The sequence below is a fragment of the Notolabrus celidotus genome, chromosome 13 (genome assembly GCF_009762535.1).
Source record: "Notolabrus celidotus isolate fNotCel1 chromosome 13, fNotCel1.pri, whole genome shotgun sequence".
Classification (NCBI taxonomy): domain Eukaryota; kingdom Metazoa; phylum Chordata; class Actinopteri; order Labriformes; family Labridae; genus Notolabrus; species Notolabrus celidotus.
The window spans coordinates 15,642,803-15,670,620 of NC_048284.1; the positions used below are offsets into that span (position 1 = coordinate 15,642,803).

At 39.5% G+C, this 27,818-nt stretch overlaps 1 protein-coding gene across 2 annotated transcripts; it reads right to left on the bottom strand.

The window, feature by feature from the left end:
- Positions 1–607: 607 nt before the first annotated feature.
- On the bottom strand, positions 608–27,542 carry flvcr2b (FLVCR heme transporter 2b). 2 transcript variants are annotated; one of them, XR_004633540.1, is made up of 11 exons: positions 26,456–27,540; positions 22,029–22,170; positions 16,935–17,075; positions 15,814–15,881; positions 14,285–14,388; positions 11,713–11,823; positions 8,246–8,351; positions 7,723–7,834; positions 6,335–6,390; positions 3,735–3,893; positions 608–1,263 (listed from the first exon to the last, which is right to left on the bottom strand). XR_004633540.1 is itself a non-coding variant. In XM_034699624.1 (10 exons), exons 1-10 carry the CDS (start codon positions 27,041–27,043, stop codon positions 1,198–1,200), a joined length of 1,494 nt encoding a protein of 497 aa, XP_034555515.1. In that variant the 5' UTR covers positions 27,044–27,542; the 3' UTR covers positions 608–1,197. The 2 variants fall into 2 exon arrangements, 1 of the variants encoding a protein (XP_034555515.1); XM_034699624.1 differs by lacking the exon at positions 3,735–3,893 and having other exon boundaries at positions 26,456–27,542.
- Between the last annotated feature and the right edge of the window lie 276 nt (positions 27,543–27,818).

Genomic DNA, 27,818 nt, shown 5'->3' on the forward strand with positions numbered 1-27,818 from the left:
AGTTATCTAAAGAGTAGTAAGGTCATTTAATAGGAAGGTTCAATAAGAAACAAAAATATATTAATTTCCTGTGCTCCTCTTTTGTGTCATCTTCTTGCCCTTTGTGAATAAATTGATATTTTTACCTAATTGAGAACAGAAAAAACAGAAAATAAAAGCTTCAAGTTCACATTGTCTCAGCTTTGTTTGGTTTATTACTTAGAATTGTCTTGTAGGTGACTTGTAAAGTACTTTGTCATGGAGCATTCAGTGACATATGGTAAGAATGAGTACTTAAAAATTGCAGGTAATTGCATTTCACCATTGGTACATGAATACTGTTGAATTGAATAAACTTAAGAGGATACAAAATTCAAGGAATTAATAGAACTGCTGAAAAACATTTCTTTATCTTTACTTGCTGAGATTGAAATCATTGGCATCTGAATCCAGATAAGAGAGAGTCAAAGGTCACATTCAGCGTCATAACAACAAGTCACTGACCGCTGACTTCTTGTAGGTGTGGTGCCTCTGGTTTATGGTTTTATTATGATACACGGCTTCCTGTAAAAAGCCTCCCTGTGTGCTGAAGAGCAATGTAAGCATGACAAAAAAAACTTGAGGGGAGGAACTTTCAAAAACAATTTTATTTCATTTTAAACAAGCAAACATGAATGTTACAAATAAAATGCATTAGTGTGTGACATTGATGTTTCATCCCTTTCTGTGGACTGGATAAGAAATCCTTAAATATGCTGCTGCATAAATAAATTGAATCTCAAAGATCTACTGGAATCATGAACAGACATGCTGACACTATTTACACTGTTAATTGAGCCATGACAAACATTGTGTTCTTTGATGGCAGACATACCGACTTATACATAATCAACTGTAGACTTCAAAATACTGACAGGTAAAAGAACCACTTTTCACTTATTAATCTTTCAGAATGAGTCAGAGTATTTATTTATTCGCAAATTAATCTAAAAATATGTCTTAAGTGTCAATGTTAACACTCACAATAGTGCATTAAACAAGAGATTAATTACAGTGTTACGTTTTTAATTTTATAAATACTGTTTATTAATGAAACATCACACAGAAGGGAAGATACTTCCTGATTGTGTAGTTGTATCTTAGTGTGTTAAACCACAACAGGAAAGAGGTCATGGACATTTCCACAAGGCTGTTATAAAGATTGTGTGTTTGTGTGCTTTAAAACATGGCCTCTATGATGACAGGAGATTCAGCCACGTTTCCATTGGTAAAGTCCGAAGGTTCCTTTAATTCAAAACAGGCTGTTAATTCAACAGTTTAAGGATTTTAGTATTAAAATGGCTCTCTTTTGCATATTAACAGAAGTTTGACTACATATGGGACACTGAGTTCACTGCTTCCTGTCAGTTAGGGCAAGTTTTACAGACAAACATTCAAGATAACCTATGACTGAGGATAGGAAAAGCTAACATTTGCATAGATTTTTCAGCTTTTCTCCCCTGTACTTTGGTCTTTCTAAGAAAAAATACACAAAGAGCTTATATTCTGTTCATGCATGTTAAAGATATGAATTAAGGTGCACGTTTCTTTTGATTTAAAATTTACAAAAGATAAAAAAAATCCAAAACGATTTATTGTAATACTAAACAATATCTTTAAGTGAAGAAGCCTGCCCTGAGAGATTATTTAAATGCTCCATTAATAGATTTAACCAGACTTTTCTATTCCAGTAGCATAACATAGCCTGATAGTTTAAAAGATGTTTGAAAAAACAAACATAACAACACCAAAGGACCTTCTTCTTCAGAGCAGACAATAAAACTAACAACAGTAAAGCTGGCAGTCAGTGTTTCATGGCAGTGTCATACTAAGCTACCATGGTCAACAGAGCATGCTAGGCTAGCAGCAGTTATTTAATACTGAAGCTCAAATTTGATTTCAGAAAACCAGCAGCTGGCTGTTAAGAATAAACTTTGTCTAGAGGTTGAGTTGTGTGCAGAACTTATCCATAGTAGTTCCAAAACTTTTTAGCTAACAGCACCTTAAAGAGATGTCTGTCTGCTAGCTAACACCTATCAAGCTAGCATGACATGGTACTCATTCGTGGGTGAAACAGCAAAAATTAAGGATGAAGCTAGCACAGACTTTTTACAGGTATCACAAATAACCTGCATGTGTCTAAAACCACATTAAACTACACTGCAAAAATGTAAATTTCAGAGCGTGTGTAGGGGAGAACGGGGTTGGTTGTCACACCAGTTGGTTGGCACACTCGTTATATCTCGCCACCAGGGGACACTGTCTTTCAAATTTGGGTATGGACATTTTCAGAATGATGATCAGAGCTCACCTACATAGTATTCTCTGGAGTAAGACAGCTGAACTTGAGGCGAGAGGACTTTTTTGTGATTTTCATGTCAAATTGTAAATATTCAGCTCCTCAGTATTTTCTCTTCTAGGCTTTTAAACAATGGGTTTATAACAAAACAAGTGTTACCCTTACAAAGTGTGAGGGGAAAGCTATAGTTTAGATTTTTATTAGCTAGCTAACTACTTGTTAGATGGTTGTTAGCCTTGATGCTAGCAAAAAAATCCAGTTGAGGTTGGTCGTCACATTCTCTATGGGGTTGGTTATCACATGTAACAACCAACCCCTATGTTGGCAAAATCATGCATGGTGAAATTAGTTGGAGTGCGCAAACCCTACATGTGCCATCACTGTAACTCAGACAGTGACTGCATGTAGTCTAGTTGAGTCGGCCATTATTGTTAGGCCTATTTGTTTGGTTCTTTATGCTGTTATATAGGCTGGCCTAAAGATGTGTTTCCTGTTCATATTCCTTGCTCATTTTATGTTAAAATAGTTATGTAGGCCTATCACTTGAGCAATTAAACGTTCAAACTTAGTTCTGCCTTCTTGCCTTTTTAAAAAGATTTTTCCCATTAAAATACCATTTTGACAACCAGCCCCATAGTGTGTGACAACTATCCCCGTGATGGGGTTGGTTGTCACAATGTGTCAGAGTGTCTTTGATAGTTAATTGCCTCTTTGTTACAATGAGTTGGAAAATGAGAGCGATACACATTTCAAGCCAACACCTTAAGCTTCAGTTTAATGTAGGAATGACTATTGAAAGATGTTTTGATGATGAGCAATCATCAAAACAGTAAAAAGTGTGACAACCAACCCCGTTCTCCCCTATGTCTAACTTGTGTACTTGATTCACGCTTGCACCTTACATTTTCTGTTGTCTTCACTAAAGAAGGGCCGTAACATCTCAAGACATCCCATAAATTAATGTTAGATAAAGCAGTCGTATGGAACTGCATGATCTAAAATGTGACTGTAAATCAATAAAGATCTGAAACCTGGATATAGATCAACATTTACAGTCTAAATCAGTCACCCATCTAGACAATAAACTGATTCATTTGGAGCTAGTTAAATCCTTTATAATACAGATACTCTCATATCAATGTGACTGTTCTTTTTAACATTACATGGTTACTGTCAAATACAAATCATGTTCATAGAATGATATTTGATTAATTGATTTTTGCTAGTTAAATCCAGTTGAAACTCACATTGATACATATGCATAAATCACAAACTGAGACATCTTTAATTTTTACATGAATGAAGGGATATTTCTCAGTTTTATCAGGAAATTCAGCAAAGCAGGTTTAACATTGAAACAGAAAGGGTGTGCAGCAGGTGTTTGTCATCAGTGTGTGCCGATTACTCGTGCTCCTACCTTTGTGCGTCTAGGCGTTGAGCTAAAATTTGTGTGGATTTTTTTTTGTGCTTTTGTTGAAGCAGAAAGGTTTTTTGATCAGGCTTGAGAAGGAGGAGTCTGCGGCGTGGAGATTAGTGCCGTGGCTCCATAGTCTTGTCCCGACATCTGCCCCGCCGCCTAAAACAACAGCTCCTGATCACTTTTCATTCAGCATTTGTGAAGGTGAGAGCCTCTAGTCTGCGATGAAGCTGCTCAAATGAGTACAATCTCATTAAAGTCACTTATTTTAATTGAATTTTAGGAGTCCGAAACAAATCCAGCATGAATGTAATGCTCACAGGGACAGTTTTGGACAGTTTATATTGATATTAAAATTGTGATCATTAATCCACTCTATTTGGACAGTTAGACAAAAGAAAATTGGTGAACAAGTAAGAGACTTGGAACAGACAATTAAAGTGCAGTGTAATAAAGGAAATGTTGCTTTCTAAATAACCTGTACTCTTTATAAGATTGACAACCAATGAATCAAAAAGTGATGTTGTTGAAATAATGAAGGTGATGGCATATGTGTAATAATAATCTCAATAAATTAACAAAAATCTACAATTTTTAAAATTTGGATATGTCAGTATATCACTAGCGAAAGCATTATTATACAAATGTAAGCTAATATTAACAATAAGGCATCTTGAAAGTGTTTCCAGCCAAACTGCAGCAGTAAGTCCCGCAGAGTGCAGGCAGCAGATAAGCTAACAACTGTTTGACTATTACAAAAAGTACAAGATCAAAGATAAGTGTAATGACTTGAATCTAGTTCATATACGTCCACTAAATGCAAGTCTAAGTGAGCAGAAGGTAAGCAGCTTAGCCTCGCCCTAAAGGCTAATTAAAGCTCCTGTGAGTAACTTTATCAGTTATAGCCAAGCGGCAACCTCCGGTCTCAAATATGAAGCCCATGCAGAAGTGTTATAAACTGCAATACATTGAGATAAACATGTTTACAGTCTGGTTCATAAAATGGCTTGGCTCTACGAAGCTAATCTCTCTATCGGCACACACTGTACGGGGGGTGAATTTTTTTCTAACGTGAAGGTTCAGAAGATATTACGATTACAAGTTTTTGCCCATATAATAATAATATGACTGACTTGACTCCCTGACGGGAACACATAGCTGTTGGCTAGGAGGCTCAAACTCCGCCTCTTTACATCACACTCTGCCTGGTTGAGTTCCGCATTTCCAATATGGCTGCTGCCGTCGATTGGCTTCAAAACAGCTCTCAGGAACAGTTGGGTGACGTCACGGATACTACGTCCATATTTTATACTATCCAGACTACACTCGTCTTTTGTACCAGGCTGTAAACATGTTTATTTCTGCTTTGAAGATCGTCTTTTTTGAATTGGTGTGTATGTGGTTTACTTCCGGAGCCAGCCTCAAGCGGATCCTGGATGAACTGCAGTGGACTCATATTTTTAGACCGGAGGTTCCCGCTTGGTTTAGACATTAAACATACATTAAACATACATTTAAAAAACTAAAAGATCTTTACGTTTATGGTCTCATTTGCTTTTGTTGCTAATGATAAGGCATCAGTATTGACAGTATATGATTTCAGTTTGTTTTATAACCACCAAAAAAGTCCTCACTGGAGCTTTAACATGGATAAATGGTAAAATGTCACTTTTAAACTTAAACAAGATGTAATGTGCTTATTGGTGCTACCCAAAGATACTATTAGATTGACTAAGATCTCTTCAAACACAAAAGCTGGCCGTTACCTCGGTTTCCAGTTAAAAGCTAATGTAAGCCAAGCTAATTATCTTCTGGCTCTTGCTTGTTGTTAATGGACAGGTATGAGAGCAGTGCCAATTTTCTTGTCAAACTCTCCTCTAGAAAGCATAATTTTAGCATCATGTCTGTTCTGAAACCATAACGTAACTGGTGACTTCCTGATAGTATTCATGAGCAACTTCTCTGCAGAGCTCGAAGACTCACCCAGGCATTGAAAACCACAATTTTGTTCATTAAAATTCAGTTGATTCATTTGTCACATCTCTTGACATGTAAGAAGATGCATGTTCTGTTTCACGACATGCAGACACCTTAGGAAGATGTAAGCAGCTCAACATGCAGCATAGACTGAGCAGCATTATAGGTCAAATTCCATTTCTTTTATAGAAAATTGGTGCAGACAAGCAGATGATGAAGAAGAAGAAAGCTAAATTAGAAACAAGAGGGAGCACATGGAAAGTTATTTCTGTGGCAGCACAAGAAACACATGTGACTGGATGCCTTCCATGCAAACATGTGAGGAGAAAATATCAATGTAACACAGACATGGAGGACATTTCAACACATCACTGTAAGAAAAGCACAGATACAATTACAATGTCTCACTTCTATTGATCAAGTTTGGACATTTTTAACATACCAGGACTCTGAAACTGTGGCAACTTACATTCAGATCAGCCATTATTATTTTCATTTTTTATATCTGTGCTTTTCCTGCTATGATATGCCAAAAATGCACTTTGAACTTCAACCACCATTATCTCGATAGTTTATTCCAAACAAATGCACAAAGAAAATGTGTATTTTAAAGATTTACTTACAGCTGCTTTGGCCAACATGTTTGCTTTTTGTCTCCGCAGATCTGACTTTATTAATCCTGCAGGGACAGAAAGACATGACAAAGACAAAGCCTTCATTGAAAAGTTATTTGTTACATAGCAACAAAAAGCTGATCTCTATAATATTTTAAAATAGTCTAAAAAGCTCTAGCATATGGATGATTTAGAAATAAAATGAGTGTTGAATGGCATGATGTAATAGAGGTGACTCTCCAGTAGATGGCTCCTCTATGCAGACACATTTCATTCATTACAGCTGCTCTGTAAGTATTTGCTTGGTGTTTCCCAAGACTGCTCTCAACAGTAAATCCTAAGAAAAGTGTGTCTAACTCAAGCTGGCCCCTAACTAACCTTCAAACTTTGTACGGGAAAATTATGAAAAAAAGCTTTGTTGCAACTTAATCATTAAGCTCCATTTCCACCTAAGGGGAAGTATTTCACAACTAATTTTCACCTTTGTGACTGAATATATTATGAAGGGGTGGTATGTTGTGGTTGCACCTTCACGTAAGACTGGACGGTTTAACACAAATTAAAAGAAGTAGGAGTTCAGTTGCGTTTTTTCCCACAAAGCTCTTCTTTTCATTTGAAAGCTGGCATGATGACACAACAACTGAGTACACTCACATATCTAAATGTCAAGTAACAAAAAGACAGTGAGTCAGTGTGATGACCTTTGTGGGCAGAAAACCTTTTTTAATATTCTTGCAGTGTTTTTTCTTCCCCAGTGTGCACAAAGTTAAGCGCTTCAGTGGCTAAAGCATTTTTAATGAGTTATACTTAGCTCATAAACCCCTCAATGGACCATGAAAAACGACTTAAGCGGCTTAGCTTTGACCCCAGCTAGACTGCTCAGATTTAACACCTGAAAACAAACTGTGCCACTGTGTGGCAGGAAATATGCAGCATTTCAAGGACAACAAAATGTTTACAGCTAAATCCTGTGATTTTTTTTATCTCCACAAATGTCAGCTCATGTCTTCACTTGATGAAAAACATGTTATTTGAGGAGACCAGAAAAAAGAAAAATGCCTGTGGTTTGCCAAAGTTCAGTTTAAAAAGGAACAGTAACATTTAACCCTTTTAAGATAGAAATCTGAAACTCTGAAAAAAAAAAAAGGTGACAAAATTCTTTGTTAAGAACACAAAATGATAAAGACATGACGTCTCTGAAATACTCTACCTGCATCATTATACCGCCCTCAAAGAGTCCTTTATCTACATTATTGGAATTAAACACTTTCCCATAGAAACTCATAATGAAAATAACAACAGACGGAGACAATTCTTTGTGGTTGTTGTTTGTAACATAAAAGCAGTCGCTTGTTATGACTCTACACAACATATGTTTCACTATCAGAAGGTCATACCTGTCATTATTGTGCCGATTAGAAGAAAGACAGAGAGGAAGATGTTTCCTGCCAGTGTGCCAAAGACGTCGATGATCTTCCCCTGGCAGATGGTGAAAATGATGCCAAACACCTGTGCATGCAGAAAATTCAACTGTTGTGAAAAATCTGGTGTTTGCGTGCACAAACACATGCACATATCCTACAAATGCAATAAAAAACAGATGCAAAAAAAGAGTGCTTATCCTCACTTTCATCACTTAGCTCAATGACAAATTCCCTGCAGCCAAGAACGCTGCGTTCAAGAAGGGTATCTTTCTGCACACAGCTTTAGTTAAACCCATTTGAATCTTGTTCTTGCAAGTTGCTTGTAATTGCACATGTGCATTTAAAAAAGCAGCAACTGCAGACTGATACTGCACCTTTTGTTTTTTATTCAATCATAATGTTCAAGCTACGGTTTTAAACTATGACACCTCTTTACCATGCGCTCCTTTTTTTGTACCATATAAAAAAAATAGCATTTCAAGTCAATGAGCTGTACCTGTGCTGAGCAGTTGAGGAGTCCAGATGAAGTCCCCTCTGACTCTGGGTATGTCAGCTCAACAGCAAATTCAAAGCCCAGTGGCAGATAGCCTGTCATGAAGAACCTGGACATGTACACAAACAAAAAGAGCACAAAACCCAACATTAAATATCAATTATCACAAGGCAAATTATTGCAGCTTTTCTTGGGCTAACGTGATCTAAATTTCCAAAATAAAGCGAAATACACTTTTTGTACTTGTGTAAACTGTTTGTGACCTCGCAGGATCTTTGGACTAACACCCTCCTCTAAGACGTAATGATGTTGTACTGGAACAACAAGTTTTAAAGCAAACCTGATCGGAATGTTTTGTCAGTAAATAGCAACATGTTGTTCTTCCACTTAAATGACAACATGTGAAACTGAATGACGAGGTGGCACTTGTTCCCTGAGTCAGTAACTTACTGAACTTGGAGACGTCTTTCACATTAAAAAACTTTCACTGCCAGGAAATCCGCTTTGATACCAAGAGCAATGACATATCAACATAATGCTTCTTCCTAATTTACCAAAGGGATTGACTGGAAAGGCTCGGGAAATATGCACTACCTACTGTACAATATACATTACAAACAATATGCAATATACACTGTTTACTTAGATGCATGTTTGTCGTGTCACAGTGGATGGATAAGGTGAAGTGTTACCTTTTCTAATCTAGCCTTATGCCAAAGAAAATGTAATGTTATACATAAGTATACTTGTAATCAAAGAAAATAAAGACACAAGAGATGTTTTCTGTACCAGCTGTGTAGCAGGAATTTCAGTAGAAATGTAAGGCTCGCTGAACTCATTCAGCCTTCCCTTAGAAATGAAGCTCTCTGTGAGTTCTTACATAATTCAGCTTGAGTCAGGGGAAAGTAAAAAAAAGTTTTGCATGTATAACTATGCATGTTTTGTATATTATGAACCCTTGCAGAAAGAATGAGCACAAACTGGAGGACCAAACTGTTCTGAACACGTGTAAGATTTTGGACCATAAAGGTTAAAACTACAAGATCCACTTTCAACCTGTTTTCCTATTTTTATAAAGATGTATATTTAGAAAACACAATCATTATTTATAAAGATGTAAAAGCATTAGGAAAAGACAAAAGAATTCACTTCATCACCTCTGGCCTACTAGGAGGGCGTAGCAATGTCTGGATCTGCAGAAACCCTGTTTTCTGTCAGTTTTATCTCGTTTTGCTATCTTAAGGTAATTTATGGTCATCAGTCTTTTGGCAGTGTTGTGTTTCCCTTAGACAATGACAACCAGCAGACTAGGACTCAAATAAACATAGCAACCAGGTAACATCACTAGGCGTTTTTCGACCGGAGGAACTTTACCCGGGAACTAGGGACTTCACCCCTGAACTACGTGCGTTTCGACCAGTGGAACTAGGGTCTAAATTTAGTTCAGGGGTAGATAATCTCTCCCCTAAAAAGACCCTGCTAGGGGGTTAGTACATTTCAAAAAGCCCCGGGGCTTTTGGGAGGGAGGGCCTGCAATGCTGAACGTGTCTGATTGGTAGATTAACCACAGTGTTTTTATTCCGCCCGTCGTCCACAATAACATCACAAACATTTGTTCTATCTTTGTTTTCTGTGTGTGTTAACCAAAAGAAGAAGCTGTCATTCACTTGATTTAGCAGCTTGTAACAGTAGTCTTCTCTCAGCCCACCGAGAATGCGTCTCTCCCAGTGTTATGGTTTTAAAAGTGACCCTGTAAACTGGAGACCTTTCAGCTGAATGTAACAGTGTTTGTGGAGTTAACACAGTTTACACATGAGGAGTTTTAAGATTCAATATCCTCATCAGATAAGTATTTAATGATCGTCTAAAGACGTTTATGAGGGATGCATCTGGCTGAAAGTCGGCAGTTAACAGGGTCGCTGTTTAAACCAAAACACTTGTGATCTCTGCCACAGCTTTTTGAGTTAAAAAGGATTTTAAAGCCCTCTCCTTTGCCTCCACTTTCCGGGCTAATGAGCAAAAGAAAGCATCAGCAAACAGTTTTCCAATAAATAGTGACTTTAACACTTTGGTTTTGATTCGCTGTAAATATCTTTGACCCTTCCCATCTCCCCCCTCTCTCCACTCCCTACATTTTCTGTCTCTCTTCAGCTGTCTTATCTTACAAAGACAAAACACAACTTCAAAACATATTCCTTCTCACACATTTCCCTCTCCAGTGAGCAGGAGCAGGAGCAGGGCTGGACTGGCCATAGGAAGCACCGGGAGTTTTCCTGTTTTCCTGTCTCTTTCTTTCCTGCTGCTCCAGTCCTTCATATTATAAAGCCAGGTCAGCCCACGCCTCAAAATTCCACTCCACTTGACTTGCATGAACTAAACTGACTTCTCTTGAAATCCATGTCATGCTTTAGGCTACTCTTGTGGTGCGACCATGTAATGTCAAAATCATCGGAAAAATGACTTCCGGTGAACACCCCATCAGAAGAACAACTCGGCAACTCTGTGAAAAAATTGGTAAATGCCGACCTGTGATGTCACAGGTAGTGTAGACGGTGTGTCATCTCTCCGACGTGTATAGCACATGAGCAAAACACACAGACGTCGGGAGAACGACTTGTTAACTCTGGAAAATGGGACAGTCCAAGGAGAACTTGAACGCAGCATTAGGGTACCGTGGCTGTTTCAGGGGTCCTACACCTGCACCCACCTCTGATGAACTGGCATCTCACGTTTTATGTTGTAAAAACATTAGTTATTATTTAATAGATGCATTTTTCTAAGCACTTGTAGGTTCATTAGTTTGTGATTCACATACACTACAAATCACCAGAATGTAGGAAATTAAGTGTTTGTAATTAAAAAAAAATTCTGGTGGGGCCCCCCAGACCCGCACTTAAAAAGTGGCCTAACACAACCTATATTTCGCGCTATATTTCCCAGCCTGAATGATTTTCCCAATCCAGCCCTGAGCAGGGGGCTGTTTGACCTCTGTTCTATATATATATGATGAGAATTCTGTGTCACTATATGTACTAGGCCAAATATTCACCTTAGGCCTCCTGCTGTGAAGTGTGAATGTTTATCATGCCAAAGTTAAAGCTAAAATAAACACAGCTGTAGATTATTGTTGAAAATGTCAACAGATAGCCCACTTGAACAAATCACTTAAACAGAGTGGAGTGAATTTCAGAGGGAAAGGGTTGCACAAGTTTCCATCTGTGATTATAATTAGTCAGTAGATGAAACACAGACACTGGATGAGGAATCCGCACGCAGAGCTTTGAAGGATGCATCACTGACCTCACGCTGGGTCGGTTTATTAAAAATGTTTTGTTGTTGATTTATATATAAAATGTATTTGCATTGTTTAATGTAATACACTTAACACAAATGTATATATATTTAAAATCCTTATATCCACTACTGACCAAATCTTCAAAGCAAATGTGAATGAATGAAAGAAAGAATACCCCAGAGCTCCTGCAGTGATGAAAACCACCCATAGGTGTCCCAGACTGAGCGTGGCAGCGTACACTATCATCCCAACCAGAGACATGAAGTAAACTGCCAGCGTTGTCTGCCTGGAGAAACGAGAGAAAGCACAATATTCAACATGTTTATCAACAATATGACAATAAAAACAGCTTGTGTAGGTAGTTCTTTTTTTGCATTTTGCTTTCTACAGAAACTACTCAAGTGGTTTATGAATACATTAGATTATAATCACTCTCATATAACTTTACAGTCAGTCTCCAAAGTGAAAGCTGCCTTGTGACAGTTAATAGAGCTATGCAGCGGTGTTTATTTGCATCAGCCCTGTTCTGTTTTTATTTGATGCATGCTCTTATTTCTGCCTTCCGCCCGGTGGTACTAAAGAATTGAGAACTCACCAAAGAAGACAGTAACAGAAAACAGTCTTCTAGGAAAAAGTGCTTTGCCATTCTAAACAAAACTCTTTGCAGATGTTCTATGAGGAAAATGCTTCCAAACACATTTGAAAGGAGTCAAACAGCTTGACTACAAGGCTATTATTTAAAACAGATCTCTTTTGGCTGAGTGTCCCCAAATAACTTCATACATTTTCAAACTGATGTGAAGGTGTTAACTATGATTGGTCAAAAGCCAATGACAATAATGATTAAGTCTCAACTGCAAAAGCGACAGCAGGGATAACCTGATCACACAAGTAAAATCAAATCAATCAGCCGAAAGGAGTCCCACCAAGCAGCAACTTCCGGTCTAAAAATATGAGTCCAATGGGGAAGTGCTAAAAACTGCAGTTCATGGAGGGTCCGCTTGAGGGTGGCTCTGGAAGTACCGCAAGTCACACACATATGAATGGGAAAAAGCCAATCTTTACAGCAGAAACAAACATGTTTACAGCCTTGTACTAACGACAAGTGTAGTCTGGATAGCTAATTTCTCAATCAGGACACACTGTAGGGGGGGTGAATTTTTTTCTAACGCAGCAATTTCGGTGATATTGAGATTCCGCAACATCGCCCGCCTCCGTCCCACTCTCTCCAAATCCGCTGCTGAAACCCTAATTCATGCTTTTATATCCTCACGACTCGACTACTGCAATAGCCTCCAGTATGGTCTTCCCTCCTTCCATCTACAAAAACTACAATACGTACAGAACTCTGCTGCCCGGCTACTCACCCACTCCTGCTCCAGAGACCACATCACCCCTGTCCTTCAACAGCTCCACTGGCTCCCCGTAAAACAGCGCATCCATTTCAAGATCCTGCTCACCACGTACAAATCCCTCAATAACCTGGCCCCCCCATACCTCACTGACCTTCTCCAGTACTACCACCCCTCCCGCCGCCTCCGATCCTCTGACTCCAACCTCCTCACTCCCATCACTAAATCCAAGCACCGTACCTTGGGGGACCGGGCCTTTGCCATAGCCGCCCCCACCCTCTGGAACTCTCTCCCCCCACACATTCGTGCTTCTGACTCACTTCATTCATTTAAGAAACAGTTAAAAACTCACCTTTTCAAACAGGCATTCCCCACACATAAATTTTTCCACCTCTTCCCTTGTCGTCTGCTTGTCTTGTATGTCTTTATTTGTATGTATTTATTTATTGTCTCTCTTGTAAAGCGTCTTTGAGTTATTTAAAAGCGCTATATAAAACTTAAGTATTATTATTATTATTATTATGAGTCTTCCAATGAGAGGCACAGCTGACGTGATTGACAGGCGGGAACACTGTAGCTGGTTGCTAGGAGGCTCAAACTCTGCCTCTTTACGTCACAATCTCTCAACAGCAGCAGTATGGCTGCCCCCGACGATTGGCCTCGAACAGCTCTTCAGAAACAGATGGGTAATGTCACGGATCCTACGTCCATATTTTATACAGTCTATGAGTCCGACACATTCACCTCTGCCTGTTGACACTGTGGCCAAAACACACGTTTCCCTCTCAGGCTGGTTTTGAGAGTCAGGAAATCTGAGTTACTGGGCAAAGTAACTAAATACATCCGATAGGGAAAAAAGGAGCAAGATCCTGATTTGCAGCCCAGAGCCGGTGAGTGCAGCAGTATCATTTTAATGAATGAAGATGATAGAAATGTATTTGTCTGCTTGTGTTTGTGGACCGAGAGCAGTGTTGATACCTGTGGGCAGGAACTACTGTATGCACAGATATGGAAAAGATTGGTGTCTCTGTTTCTGAACACATGACTGCACTGAAAAAACAAATTTGTAGTATGGAAATTTTCAAAAAGGAAAGAAAAGGAAAAGAAACATTTAAAAATTGAAAATAATGTCGTGGACAAATAATATTCACAGTGCTAAATGCTAATGCTAGGGGGGGTTAAGTGAAACCGCCCCCAATTGCTGGACTCCCGGAGTCAGAGTTCAGAGAGATCACTGTAAGAGCAGCTTACAGCAGCTGAATAAACACACACAGAGCTCCAACAGCAACGCAAACACTAAACAAGACCAGCCTTGAGATGAGAAGAGAAAACACAATGAGAAGAACATCAATTTCAGCTTTGTTTCTGGATGTCTTTTCTTTCCACAAAACTTACTTGTAGGTTTTCGTTTTGTCCAACCAGATCCCACAGATCAGGGAGCCGACCATCCCTGCAATCACTATGGTGAGACCGATTCTCCCAGCATTCACCTCTTCTCCCTACGGGGTCAAGGGTGAAACATGGGATTGTGACCTTACATACCACGTGAAGGCAAGGCGGTTTCAAAGATGACAGATATGATTTCAAACAAGGGAGTTCAGCTGAATAGTTCTCATCCACACCTCTGATTTGTTTCACCTCCTATTTCATCAAACTACACAGCGTTATAAGCCAGACTGTGTTGATACTTCAAGAATGAAAAGGCATCATTTTTCTTCATGGTCAAGCTGCTTCGTATCATAAAGAGCTCATAGTGCCCTATTACCCCCCTAGGGCCTGTTCATCGTACCTAGTCTCTAAAAATAGTATGGGAGGTTGAACTACCAGGCAACTCTCCTTTGGAATCACCTACCAGTCAGGGTCCAGGAGGCAGACACCCTCTACTTCTAAGATAAGGTTTCAAACTTTCCTTTTTGATGAAGCTTATAGTTAGCGCTGGCCCAGGTTTGGACCAGCTCTTAGATATGCTGCTATGGGCTTAGTCTGCTGAGGGAATTGATACACTGGGATCCTATCTCTCCCCTCCCTCTGCCTATCACTTACTTTAACTATCTCTGTCCCATTAAAGTTACTAACCATAAACCTTTCTGGAGTTCCCTGAGCTCCCTCATCTCTTAGGTCCCTCTGAGTCGCTGTCGTAGACGGCCTTCTGCTGTGGACATGCCAGACTCCAGTTGCTACAACTACTACTATCAGTCTCACCACGATCCTCTCTCTCTCTCTTCATCTCCCTTGACCCCTCTTTCCAACCCCAACTTGGTCAGGGCAGATGGCTGTCTGACATGAGTCTGATTCTGCTTGAGGTTTCTGCCTGTTAAAGGAAGTTTGTCCTTGCCACTGTAACTTGCTAAATGCTGCAAAGTGCTCTTCTCATGGTGGATTAAGATTAGATCAGACTGAGTCCTGCCTGTAAGATGGGACTGGATCTTATCCTGTCTTGATGTTGAGTCTTTGTTAATGATAAAACAGAGTTCGGTCTAGACCTGCTCTGTTTGTAAAGCGTCTTCAGGTAACATTTGTTGTGATTAGGTGCTATATAAATAAAGATTGATTGATGATTGATTCATTCATTCATTTCTTCACCTCTTCCAATATGAAACTGGTTTGGTACAGACATCACAACACCCACCACAATAACTGTGAAATCTCTAATTACCAATGAATGAATGCTCAGTGGAGAGAAAACTGAAGTACCAGATTTAATCCTATTACCACAGTGCACTCATTTTTGTGATGTCGGATTATTTCTTAGTATTAAAGGTTACAGCTCATATGTAGAGCTGTGAGGTTGAGGTGCGACAATGTTTCAAGCCTTCATGTATGGGGAATTGGTGCAAAAAAAGTGCTCGGTATAGATATATGTACATATTTGCTCATGTTTACTTTCGGTCTCTGCACATGTAGACAAGGTGGGCAGAACTTACCGGGTAATGATCTATAATCATGCGGTTCAGCAGGGTCCCAACAGCATAGAAACAACCCACGTTCAAACCTGAGTATGGAAAATATTGTCAGACAAAGTCTACATGCCACAAACCACCAGAAAATAACATATTCAGAGAACCTCTCACATTGCTGTGTTAAGTTTTTATTATGCAGAAAACGAAACATTTTAACACGAGAAGTGAAAGCTTATTAGTTTCAGCTGTGACAATTTAACATTATCAGATTAGTTTCCAAAACAGACCTTTGACAAATCAAATATTTCTATAAAAGGACAAGTTCACACTGAGTGTTTTTCTTAAACAAAGGTTTAAGATGAAGTCCAGAATACATCTGCTAAGAAGATAAACCTGCTGAGGATGTCCTCTACATCTAAATTAGCCTGTGACTTGATGATAACTGCTCAATCAGATCAGAAGCTACAGACAGGAACAGGTGCTGCCTGCCTGCATTACAGAGAGTGAAAATCACAGGTAAACCTGAGACACAGTAAACTCTGCAGAGTCGTCTGCAAGTCTGGAGAGCCAACACGGGAACAAACGCTAATAATAGTCACATGAGTCGTGTCACATGACATGACACAGGAAGGTCAGGCACTGTGGACATAACGGTTCTTTCAAACTGCTCACAGCTGTTTGACCTGAAGTAGCAGCCGTGACATGATAGACTTGACTTCATATCCCTGAGTGTTTCCACTTCATAAAATGTTTGACTTCATAGTCACATTGAAGTGGCACATTTGTAAAACATTGTCAGACTGTAAACAAACTTTGTACCCTTTACAGGACACACTCACTCATCACTGCTTTATGAGCTTTAATGATTTAAGACGTGTTTCTTTTGGAGGGATTTACAGATGAAATGACTCTTTCACTGAATCATTGATTGATGTGAAGGCGTGCAGGTGTGATGAAGTGTCGGGCGATATCTGAATCTGGCAGACACTTTTAGTCGGTTTGCTAAATTTAGTACTGACCCTGAGAATTCATGCAGACCATCAAAACCAACCTGAATTTACATTTAAAAAATCAGAATAATCTGATGTAAGATAACTGACGACAGAAAATTTTAAACAGTACTACAGAGAAGAGAGCGGACTGACCATAAGTGATGATGAGAAGGATGAAGGGCTTGTTGCGGAGTAGCCTGAGGATGGAGGCGGTGTAGGAGTACTGCTCCGGTGGGATGAGACGAGCTGTGGCTTGGGCCTGAGTTGGAGGAAGTTCAGGACGCTCCTGAAAGACTGAGTTAAAAAAAAACAAAAAACGTTTTAAACAGGAAAAGTACAACAAACTTCTGAATCATCTGGAGGAATTTTGAAAAACGATAACAGCAAGGTTTATTGTTGCGGTTCATCTTTCTCTTTGGAGCCAACATGCACTGGAAAAAATGCCCCTCCAAAAACAAGGGGAAAAAAACTTATTTCAAGGTACTTTTACCTTGAAATAAGCAAAAAGTCTGCCAATAGAACAAGTGAAAATTTGCTTGGTAAGATTTCTTACAATAAGACGTAATATTTAGAAAACTTTGATCTTAAAATTAAAAGAGAAACTTATTTTAAGCAATATTTCATCAGTATTTTAAAGCTTAGTGTCTCAGAATAAGACAGGAATGCTAACAATTAGTATTTTTCACTCAAAAAAAGATTTTTGCACTAATAAATTTCATGTCAACTTCTTCATTTGAGATATATTCACCTTAATTTGAGTTCTCTAGGTTTAAGACCATCTTGTACTTCAAGTAAGATGACAAAGTTTAATTTGTGCATTTTGAGATATAATGTCTTCTCATAGTGAGCTGGATATACTAATATTCAGTCATGTTGTTTTTAGGATAAGCCAGCTATGCTCAAAAGTAAGTGTTTCATTGTGTGCATGTAGTTTAAGGATGTATATTTTTATCTGATTTAGAATAAACAGTGCCTGAAAACTGTAACCCACCCTTAAAAAAACAACTTTTCTTTATTTATCAATGGAGCTGTTTTCTGATAGACTCTCCAATAAAATGAATTTACTTAAATCAAGTAAAGTCTTTGTCTTAAATCAAGATTATCCTTCTCTACAAATAAGATCTCAGCTTGAAAAATTTATGAAATGTAAAACAAACCTTGTTTCCTCTAAATTACAACTCAAAACAAGATCATTTCAAAATTGTTTGATTTAACAAGATATTTAAGATGTCTTAAAACAAGTCCCTCTATCTTACTCAAATGTTACTTGTTAAGTTAATGTATCTAAAATCAAGTGGGATAAGACATTTTGACTAAAAATTAGACAATTTCCCTTGGTAAGATTTTGATTTTTCGTTGTGTGGAAGTGCAAACACAGCAGTTCCTCAAGTGCCCAGTAGGGGCTTGCTCCAGACCAAATAAATCCCCATTGCACATGTTAACAGCCTGGTTCACTTTTTGTAGTTGACAGCTAGGTCAGGTTCAATCTTTTTTATAACTCATCCATTATAATAAGGCTTGGAGTTATTCATAATTACTCACAATTAGGGGTGCAGCTGTTTGATTGTCATGTGGACAGGTTGTAGCCGTTTGTCAGGTATAATCAAAACGCCTTTTCAGAAACCAGACGGTGATGCCACTGAGACTACCTCCATGTCTAACACAGCCTACAGCTTCTTCTAAACATGACTGTAAACTCCCTTAATGACTGAAAAGTGAATGCCACAGTAAAGGTCTGTGGCACTACTACCCCGATATACTGCACAACTATCATCCTTACAAGAAGCAGCCAGACCCAGGAGCGCATGATCAAACACGCATATATTGCACTGCCGCTAAGACAGACATCACACATCTCAGGCCAGACCGTCTTAAACCCAGAGGACAGTCATCTTCTGGGCTGATATCTGCGATCTGACCTGTTTCAGTCAGTCTCTTTCCCGGGTGAAAGCTCACACCCTCAGGCCTCGTGGGGAAACACAAATAACTGTCTTTGCTGTTCTTGGAGCTGAGCCAGCTGTTTCTCCTTGCAGCAGACCTGACCTGAGGGTTTGCGTTCAGCAACCAGTTCTCACTAAACAAACCTGTTCCTAAAGACAACAGATCGGACAAAACATAAAGACTTGAGACACTGCTGCATTTTTAATACATGTGAATGTTGAACAACTTGTAAAAATGACTCATGCTAATCTTGAGAACACTAAAAAGGGCTACCTCTGTTCAGCCAACCAGATCCTCTCTCATCAGCGCAGATTTCCCGTGTGGTAAACTCTTCCTGATGCTTTGTTTAAAGGAAAACAGCAGCTATACATCTCCTCTCACCTCTCTCTGAAAAACACTTCATGCTAATGTCTGGATCCTGGGCTTTCTTGTCTGGCCTGCTGACTCACAGGCCTGTTGCAGGGCTACAGATGGTCCGGCAGAACAAACCCTCACACATGGCATCTTGCATGTATGCGTGAGGGTGGGTTATGTGTGTGAGTTTATGTGTCATATCATGAAACTGCTGTGGCCAACTGGTGTGAATTAACTCGAGAGTGTCACCAAAAGCAGCATCAGTCACATTCCTTGCCAAGCATGTGAAAGTTAGATTATGCCATGGTGTATCTTAATTAAAACTTTGAGATATAGGACCACAGTGTGAGTAGTTTCATAACCATTGTGACGTACTTTTATAATTTCTAGGTTTTAAGTTTTATGGGTGAAGTCAAGGTTACTCAAAATATGTTAAATACAAAAGATGTAATCTTTCCTCATAATTTTTTTTTTTTGCTCAGTGAGATGATAGACTGATACCACTTGTCACATATTAAGGTAGCTAGGACTTTTAGCACTTCTAGCTAAGCTTTGCATAACCACTACAAACAGATGAAGCAGCTAGCTGGGCTCCTTAAAAAAGCCAAACTAGCTGAGACAAATCTACTGTATGTTTGGATGAAGCTAGGCTAGATGCCTTTTTCCGAGCCATGCTAAACTAAAGTAGGAGCCATGGATTATTTGAAAGGGTTAGGGTAGGTTATTGTTTGTTGATATTTGTGGTGTTATTTTAATTATTTATTTTTTTAAGTTATATTTTGGGGCTTTTTATGCCTTTATTAGACAGGACAGCTGAAGACAGACAGGAAACATGGGGAGTAGAGAGTGGGGGAAGACCATAGACTGTATCAAATATGGACATAGGATCCGTGACGTCACCCATCTGTTTCTAAAGCGCTGTTTTGAGGCCAATCGTCGGTGGCAGCCATATTGCTGCTGTCGAGCGATTGTGAGGTAAAGAGGTGGGCTTTGAGCCTCCTAGCCAACAGCTATAGTGTTCCCGCAGTCAGATGTGCCTCTCCTTGGAAGACTAGTAATCTCAATATCTTCAAAATTGACGCGTTAGAAAAAAATTCACCCCCTGTACAGTGTGTGCCGATCAAGAAATGAGCTATCCAGACTACACTCGTCTTTTGTACCATGCTGTAAACATGTTTATTTCTGCTGTTGAGATCAGCCCTTTTGAATTGGTGTGTATGTGGAACCAGCCTCAAGCGGATCCTTGATGAACTGCAGTTTTTAGCACTTCCGTATTGGACACATGTTTTTAGACCGGAGGTTGCCGCTTGGGGAAGACATGCTGGAAATGGTCTAGGCCAGGAGTCGAACCAGCAACCTCTGCCATGAGGACTGTAGCATCTGTATGCGGGGCGCTGAAACCGCTAGGCCAACTAGGCTAGGCTAAAACATTTAAAACAACCAAAGCAAACTATGAAGTTGGGCGATCACATTCCAAACTATCTAGTGGCTGAATTCTGCATTACAAGGTGTTTTATTAACAACACAGACAGTTGACTGTCTGAATGTTGTACGTGGTCTTACTACAGAATGCCTTCACAAGCATCCTTTTGTATTTCTGAATGCAGCACACACAAGCTCACCCCCGCCCTCACTCTGCTCTGACAGGACAACAGCTTTTTCATGCAACTTGTTCCTCCTCTTTGACGACTACCCTGTCCCTTCCTCTTCGTAGAACAATGCATACTTACAACATTGTTCACAGCTGCATTACGCTTAATCATTTTTACATTCATCCTCCTCCCCTTTTCATAACGCGTGATTATAGTTTACCCTCGACTAAGTAGGGCAGAAGCACAGCTGTGATATCTACCTGTGGCATGCTAAACATACAATTATAATTTGAAGACAAAGAGGAAGATATTCAAAAATCATTGAGTAGCAGAAAAATAAAAGTGTACAACCAAGCATTTTCCTTGCTTATGCATGCCCTTTTTTACGGATCAAGCTGCACCACTTCCTTCTCTGACAAAATAGGATCAAAGGTCGTCCGTATCCCAAAGTACCAAGTACTTCTCTAAATAATTCAGTTTTTTTCAGTGTGCTAAAACGCTCTGTATTCGGTGCCCATTCCCATGATTCTCCTGCTGACCCTTTAAGTACCACAACACTATCTTTTTGTCAGTTCCCCCCTTTAGAGAGGGTTTTGTGTTTTGTGCAAATGTGCAGGTCAGCACTCCTCTTGTTCACTGAATAGTGCTTCTTGTCAGAGTGTAAATGAAAACCACCACCAGGTAGATCCATTAAATGAGAGAATCCCATCAGACTGACAAAAAAAGATGCCCACACAATTCACTGAGTCTGAGATAAAGTAAAAAATGTGGGAAACTTGAAAACTTTGTGACTGAAGCCTTTGATTTCATTCATATCACTGTGCACTGCGTCACTGATCACTTAACCTCTTTGTCCATTCACCAAAACTCACTGGTAACACAGCACAGTAAGATCAGTTTCAAAATCAAATCAAAATACATTTAACCTATATTATACATAAAACTTAAAACTGCTGAAACCATACATTGTGTAGCCTTGCAGACAGTTTCAGTTTCATCTGCTGAAGTTATAAGATGACAAACTTGGAAAACTCTGCCCAGTCCCAATATAATAGAGGTGAGTTAACTTTCTCTCGAGCCACCTGAAGAACAAGTCCAAAATCCCACTTTTAAAAATGATCTGCATGATAAGATATGGACTGTCATTGGACCTACAGTCCATCAATTTAATCGACTAAGTTGTAGTTATTCAATGCGTTAAAAAGCAAAATAAATTCAATTTATGTCTATTGTGTTTAGGCTGCTAGAAATGCAGCCCTCAGAAACCTGTCACATATTACCAAAACCATCTGTAAGTGTGTAACACAATGATTAAGCAAGAAAAAAACTGTTTGGTTGACTACTAGAAAACAAATCTTACCGAAGACGACGAGGATGAAGAGTAAGGTAGCCACCCCAGCTGTGATGTAGAACATAATTCTGATGTGGTGAGCCAGCTCATCGAGGTCCTCCACATTAGGCACGAGGATAGGAGGCACGAGGAACCCAATGGCGATACCCAGCTGGAAGAAAATGAACATATATCACATAACTGTTTTTCAGGTAAAGTCAAGTAAAGTTGGTTGAAATAAAGAATTGTTTTTCCACTTTTGACCCTACAAAATGGACTTTTATCTCTGGGATCAAGCTAACAGCTAAGTCACAATAGCAAATGTTGGCTAACACTAGCTAACATATCTATTAGCTAGTTAAAATTACTGCTAGCTAGGAATTCAAACTTGTTCTATCATAATGTGTAACACTGCATAACAGGGGTACATTATTATCTAGGACAGGGGTTCCCAAACTTTTCTGCCTGCGGCCCCCAAAATATGGATGCAAAAGACTTATGACCCCCCTGCCCCTTGAAGTGACTTAATGTGGCTTCATTTAGCTGGTCTGCGCATGTGGCTGTTTCCTATACTGTTATGAATTTACCTACTGATACTGATGCTTTTGATAATTAACTATTCAATAACCCTAAACTTAGGAGTCATCTGGCAAAAAGAAAGGCAGAAAACTCATTACATTTTCTATTTTCAAGGTTTTATTTAAAGTTTAGTTACTATTTTTGTTGATGTTTTTTAGTATAATGGGTAAAATGTACTGTTTTTAGATAACTTAAAAAAAAAAAAACATTCTGGAAGACATCTCATGACCCCCCATTTGTGTCTTGCGACCCCCCAGGTGGTGTCGACCCACACTTTAGGAACCCTTGATCTAGAAAGTAGCTAGTTATTGATGCCAGCTGTTTGCTCATTCTTGCTTATACCTATAGTGGGTAAAAACCAGCCTGATCTCTGACCTTAAAATAACAACTACTTTCTCTGTTGCTAACATGCCAGGAATCATTGCAGTTACACAGATCTGTCATACTTTCATACTTTTTGAAATTTGCTAAAATAGCACATATGTCATAGCAATGATACAATTGCTATGACAACAATGATATTAGACCCACAATTGTTTTTTTCACTCTAAGAGTGATGCAAAGGAAAACGGCATGAGTTTAGTAAATAGTCTTATTTTCTTAAGACATCTGCAACTCTGACTCACTCCACCTCGAGACCTACCTGGTCAAAAAAGCATACAACACATGACCTCTAACCCTGCCCCACCTCTGTCTTTGTTTTGTTTTATTTACCTGTTTTATTTTTACTTTTATTCTATGTAAATCGACTTTGAGTATTCAGAAAAGTGCTATATAAATCTTATGAATTACTATTATTATTAATTATTATAACCAACTGAAGAAACAAGTATATTTAAAAGGTTTAGTAGCTTGTCTTGGCACACCTTCAAGGAGTTCTTTTTAGTATTTGATTATTACCCAATGGTTAATCTGACATTTTAATTACTTTTTTCTGTGTTATTCAGTATAATATGAATAGATGCCTCTTTTAGCCTACACTTTAAGCATTAAAATGAATTATTTGACATTCATTTTGACCATCTGTTGATCAAACAAACCCTGCCTTACATCACTTTAATATTTGAAACTTGCATGTGCACACACATTAACTGTGTGACATAAAAACTGGATCAGATAAACATGTTTCTTTCATATGATTACATTTCAAATTTGTAATAAACAAGTTTCAGCAGCATCTACCTGACTATTTCAATACAAAGCTTCACTATTTGGAAAAGGAACTGTAACATTTAAACAGCCATAACAATACAAAGAATCACATGAAGGTTTCAGCAAACAGTTAACTTAATATTCTCAGGCCTCTCGCACCAAGACACTACAAGTCTTATGAGGCTTTGGCATTCAGTGCAGCCCTGCATAATCTACAGACGGCTCTCAGACGGTCTGGCTTAGGGGACTTTGCCGCAGAAAAAGTAGAAAATAAAGTGGTTATTGTTTGGATATTCAGACAAACCTGGTTTCCAAGAACTCCTATGGAACAAGCTGTGGAAACTTCTTTCTCTCCAAACCACACTGAGGCAAGGTAAGAGGGAATACCAAGAACAAACACGGTAGCAACAGAACAAATAAACTGGCCGAAGAAGGTGACTGTGAACTGATCAGGACTGGCACTACCAACTTTTATCCAAGCACCAATGCAGTTAAACGCTGCCCCAACGAGGACCACATCCCGGATCCCCCTGTTGTCAAGGAGCCAGAGGACCGGCAGTATGAGAGGGATGTAAGTGAGGAGATAGATCATGGACAACCAGTCAATTGCAAGAGAGTCAATGTTGTAAAAGTGCATGAATATGTTGCTAATAATGCCATACTGAAGCCACATGAAGGCATTGCTGGCAGAGACGGCGCTGAACAGGAACAGCATGACCCAGCGGCGATGGTAAAGTTTGGTCTCAGTCTTTGGAACCAACTCTGTTTGGTCAGAATTGAAAGCCTCAGCATCTAACTGTGAACCAATAGAGATGGCTCTGCCCAAAGGTCCTGGACTCCACTGCAGCGAAGCGAGGCCCGGAGCGGGATTCTTTGCAGCCTTGGACCGAGGCCACTCTTCAGCACCGAGGTCAGGATTTGCATGGTTGTCTTTCAAAGTATTGTTTTGTGGCATTATAACCTTCCTGAAGCGGGCCCCAGCAACGTGAGAGGTAAGGGGTCTTGAACTTTTAGAGCCTGTGTCCGAGCAGCTCGCCGTCCTGTGTGCAAAATGCCTGTTGTGAAAAGATGCTTTATACAGAGACAGCGGGCACAGCTGGAGTTCCTAGAGTCCATTCATAACTCATTGCACATCTTCAGACCTGTCATGTGATGTTAATACAGAAAGTCTTTCAATGTCCACTCCTACAAGCTCTGGCCTTTTATTTCCTCTTTGGTTGACTGTCTTAATAACAGTGAGGACTAACTGTTGAACTTTAATTCAGTTCTTGTGAACACTAACTCATATTAACCTCTCGTTTGCCATAAATGTGTTACATGAGTGTTTGTTATTGATCAACTAGGGTCCCTGTTTCTACTAAGCTGAGCCACTACTAGAATATTCAATTTCTCAAGTCTTTTTGTTGACTTTCTGTTTGAAATGTTTATTTTTCTACGGACTTTGTTTCAACTTTATTATGTAACTGCAACTTCTATTGACTATGAAAGGTCAAAAAAGCCTTTTGGATGTAATAAAGTGACCTTTGACCCAACTGACATAATACTTGGACCACTCTGTATATCCACAGGATGTATTCCCCTGTGAAGTATGAAGATTGTAAAGCACAAATGATAGACTGAGCCCTCCAATGTCAGGAAAAAACTTCTGATAGCTCCTCAGGCTTTGTGCAGGTGCCAGCAGGTACAGTGTAAGTTCTGTTGGAAGTTTTCCTTCATGCCTGCACACAGACTGTACTCTGGGTTACACAAAGCACATTTTCCTCCACTAAGTGGATGACTTTTCGTTGACATTTCACTGAACTGTAAGTTGACTCAAGTGTTGTTTGTGCAAACTCTTTAAGTGTCAAATCTGATACTTATCACTGTAACAGTACAGCACGATGCTGATCTTTGAAATCCTGTCTGCATATTTGGCCTCATGTGGATTTTTTAAATGAAAACACAGTTTGTTTTGTGTTCAGCATGTAATAAACTGTCAACCACTTTCTCTTAATGTTATTTTGTATGCATGCACAGCTATAACCAACCTGAACATATTAGACATGGTACTATGTCACTTTTAAATCATGTTTTCTCAACTGCCATTTAAATAAAACTGGTCCAGGATGAAATGTGTTAAATTTTCCACAGATTTCAGTAGATCTCAATCTGCACACAGTTTCATTGTAGCACAGACATACTGGGATAGAAGCCTCACAATCTGTGTGTGCCTGATCATTGCAGATTTCCCTCACTTCTTTCATTGATGTTTTTATTTGTCATGTGCAACACATTTGCAATTAAGATATGCATGGAAGTATCCAAGTGTTTCCTATAGATGACCCATAGGTTACTTTGATTTGACATTTTGTTTAAGGTGTGCAAAAATCAGTTTTTAATTAGTTTATTATGTATCTTACATGATGACGTGTTTTTCTTCATCTCAATTGATACATTTGAGCATCGTTTACAATCAATGAAAAGTTATAGCCCATATAAAATCAGTTCTCCTTGCAAGAAGGATCATGGTTTTGTGGCTGGTTTATTCTCGCATTCTCAAACAGCAGTGTTGTTTAAACGATGCACTCGCTCGATCGTGCGTAATTACGCAAACGTGCCTAAGAGGTGAGGGGATGTCCAAATGATTAGTGGACAGCTATATCATCAAGCGAAAATGGATGATCAAGTAGGTAAAGTCCTTATTTGACCTCGTTACTGAATGAAGATATTCTGTTTTCACATCCTACCTGATTCCCGAAGACTCCGATAGAGCAGGCAGTGGACACTTCCTCCGAACCAAACCACACCGACGCAATCCTCGAGGGCATCCCGAGGATGAACACCTGCGCGAACGAGCAGCAGAACTGCCCCAGGAAGGTAACCGCGAACAGGTTAGGTCTGACACTGGCCACCTTGATCCACGTCCCCGCACAGTTTAGCGCGGTGGCCACGAGCGCGATGACCCGGAGCCCCTTTTTGTCCAGCAGCCAGGTGACTGGGAAGATGAAGGGAATGTATGTCAGCATGTAGATCATAGACATCCAGTCTATGGTGAAGGTATCTACGTTGTAAAACTTCATGAAGATGTTGTTGATAATGCCGTATTGGATCCATTGGAAGGAATTGCATAGTGAATAGGAGCTGAACAGGAGGACGATCATCCAGCGCCGCTTGTACAGACGTGTGGGTCGCACCACTTCCTTCCCGTCCGGCTCGCACTGATCACCGGCTCGCTTTTCCCTGTCACCCGCCTCCAGCTTAACATGGTTCCCCGTGTCCTCCTTAGTTTCATTCTCGTTTAGTTTAGTATCTTCTAACGCGTGTTTTTCGCTCATGTTATAGTGTCCTCAATTTACTCATGGAGTAAAGTGTACGCTTCAAACTAAACTGAAAGTTGCTGAAAGTCGTCCTGTTTCATGGGTGAATGGGAAACACCCAGCGTTTAGTCTAAAGCTGTCCCAACTAACGCTTCTCTATCTACTTCATGTGTTCAGCCAAAAGCAGAAGTTAAATCATAGTCTGTTTCTTTTTTATCAGAACTTCTAAAAGTCGCAAGTTTGTCCTGCGCTACGCTCCGTTAATTCATTCCCTTCTCGAGTCAAATAAACTTCAGGAGTCCAACTTACGCCTGAAGCAAATACATTTTATATAAATAGAAGTCATATGTAATTTCATGTCCCTTTCAGCCTGAGATCTCCGAGTGTTAACACGTGTAGGAGCGTCTGATGTGACCCTCCACCCGGACTTGAAACCGATGTGAGGTCTTGAAACAAGTCGGTCAACTGAGACTCAAGGGCGGAGTTTCATGCTCTGTTCTTTGTATTATCTGTACAGCCTGCAATGCTCAGATATGTGACATTTTTTCTGTTTGCAGCGCTCACAGTGCGCGGGTACTTCCTTTTAGAGTATCTGGTGTGGGATTTGCCTAACTTGCGCATTAAAACGACTTTAGTTTCAACATATATCACAGCTAAAACGACGTTTATTTTGGAATCTAGCTCAGAGATTGCGAGATAGTTAAAAAAGGTGAACCAAATAAAAGTTTCAGTTGTGCTCAAGGACACATTACATTTGTATCCACCACACACGACAAGCTCTAGTTTTCTGCCT

What these genes read in the sequence shown, in the direction of transcription:
- flvcr2b (XM_034699624.1), bottom strand. Translation starts at nt 27,043, where the DNA reads ATGAGCGAAAAACACGCGTTAGAAGATACTAAACTAAACGAGAATGAA. An exon ending in ATCACTGCAGGAGCTCTGGG is followed by an intron (nt 8,352 to 11,712) that starts GTATTCTTTCTT and finishes GTACATGTCCAG; the next exon opens with GTTCTTCATGACAGGCTATC. An exon ending in TCCTCAACTGCTCAGCACAG is followed by an intron (nt 7,835 to 8,245) that starts GTACAGCTCATT and finishes CTGCATGCACAG; the next exon opens with GTGTTTGGCATCATTTTCAC.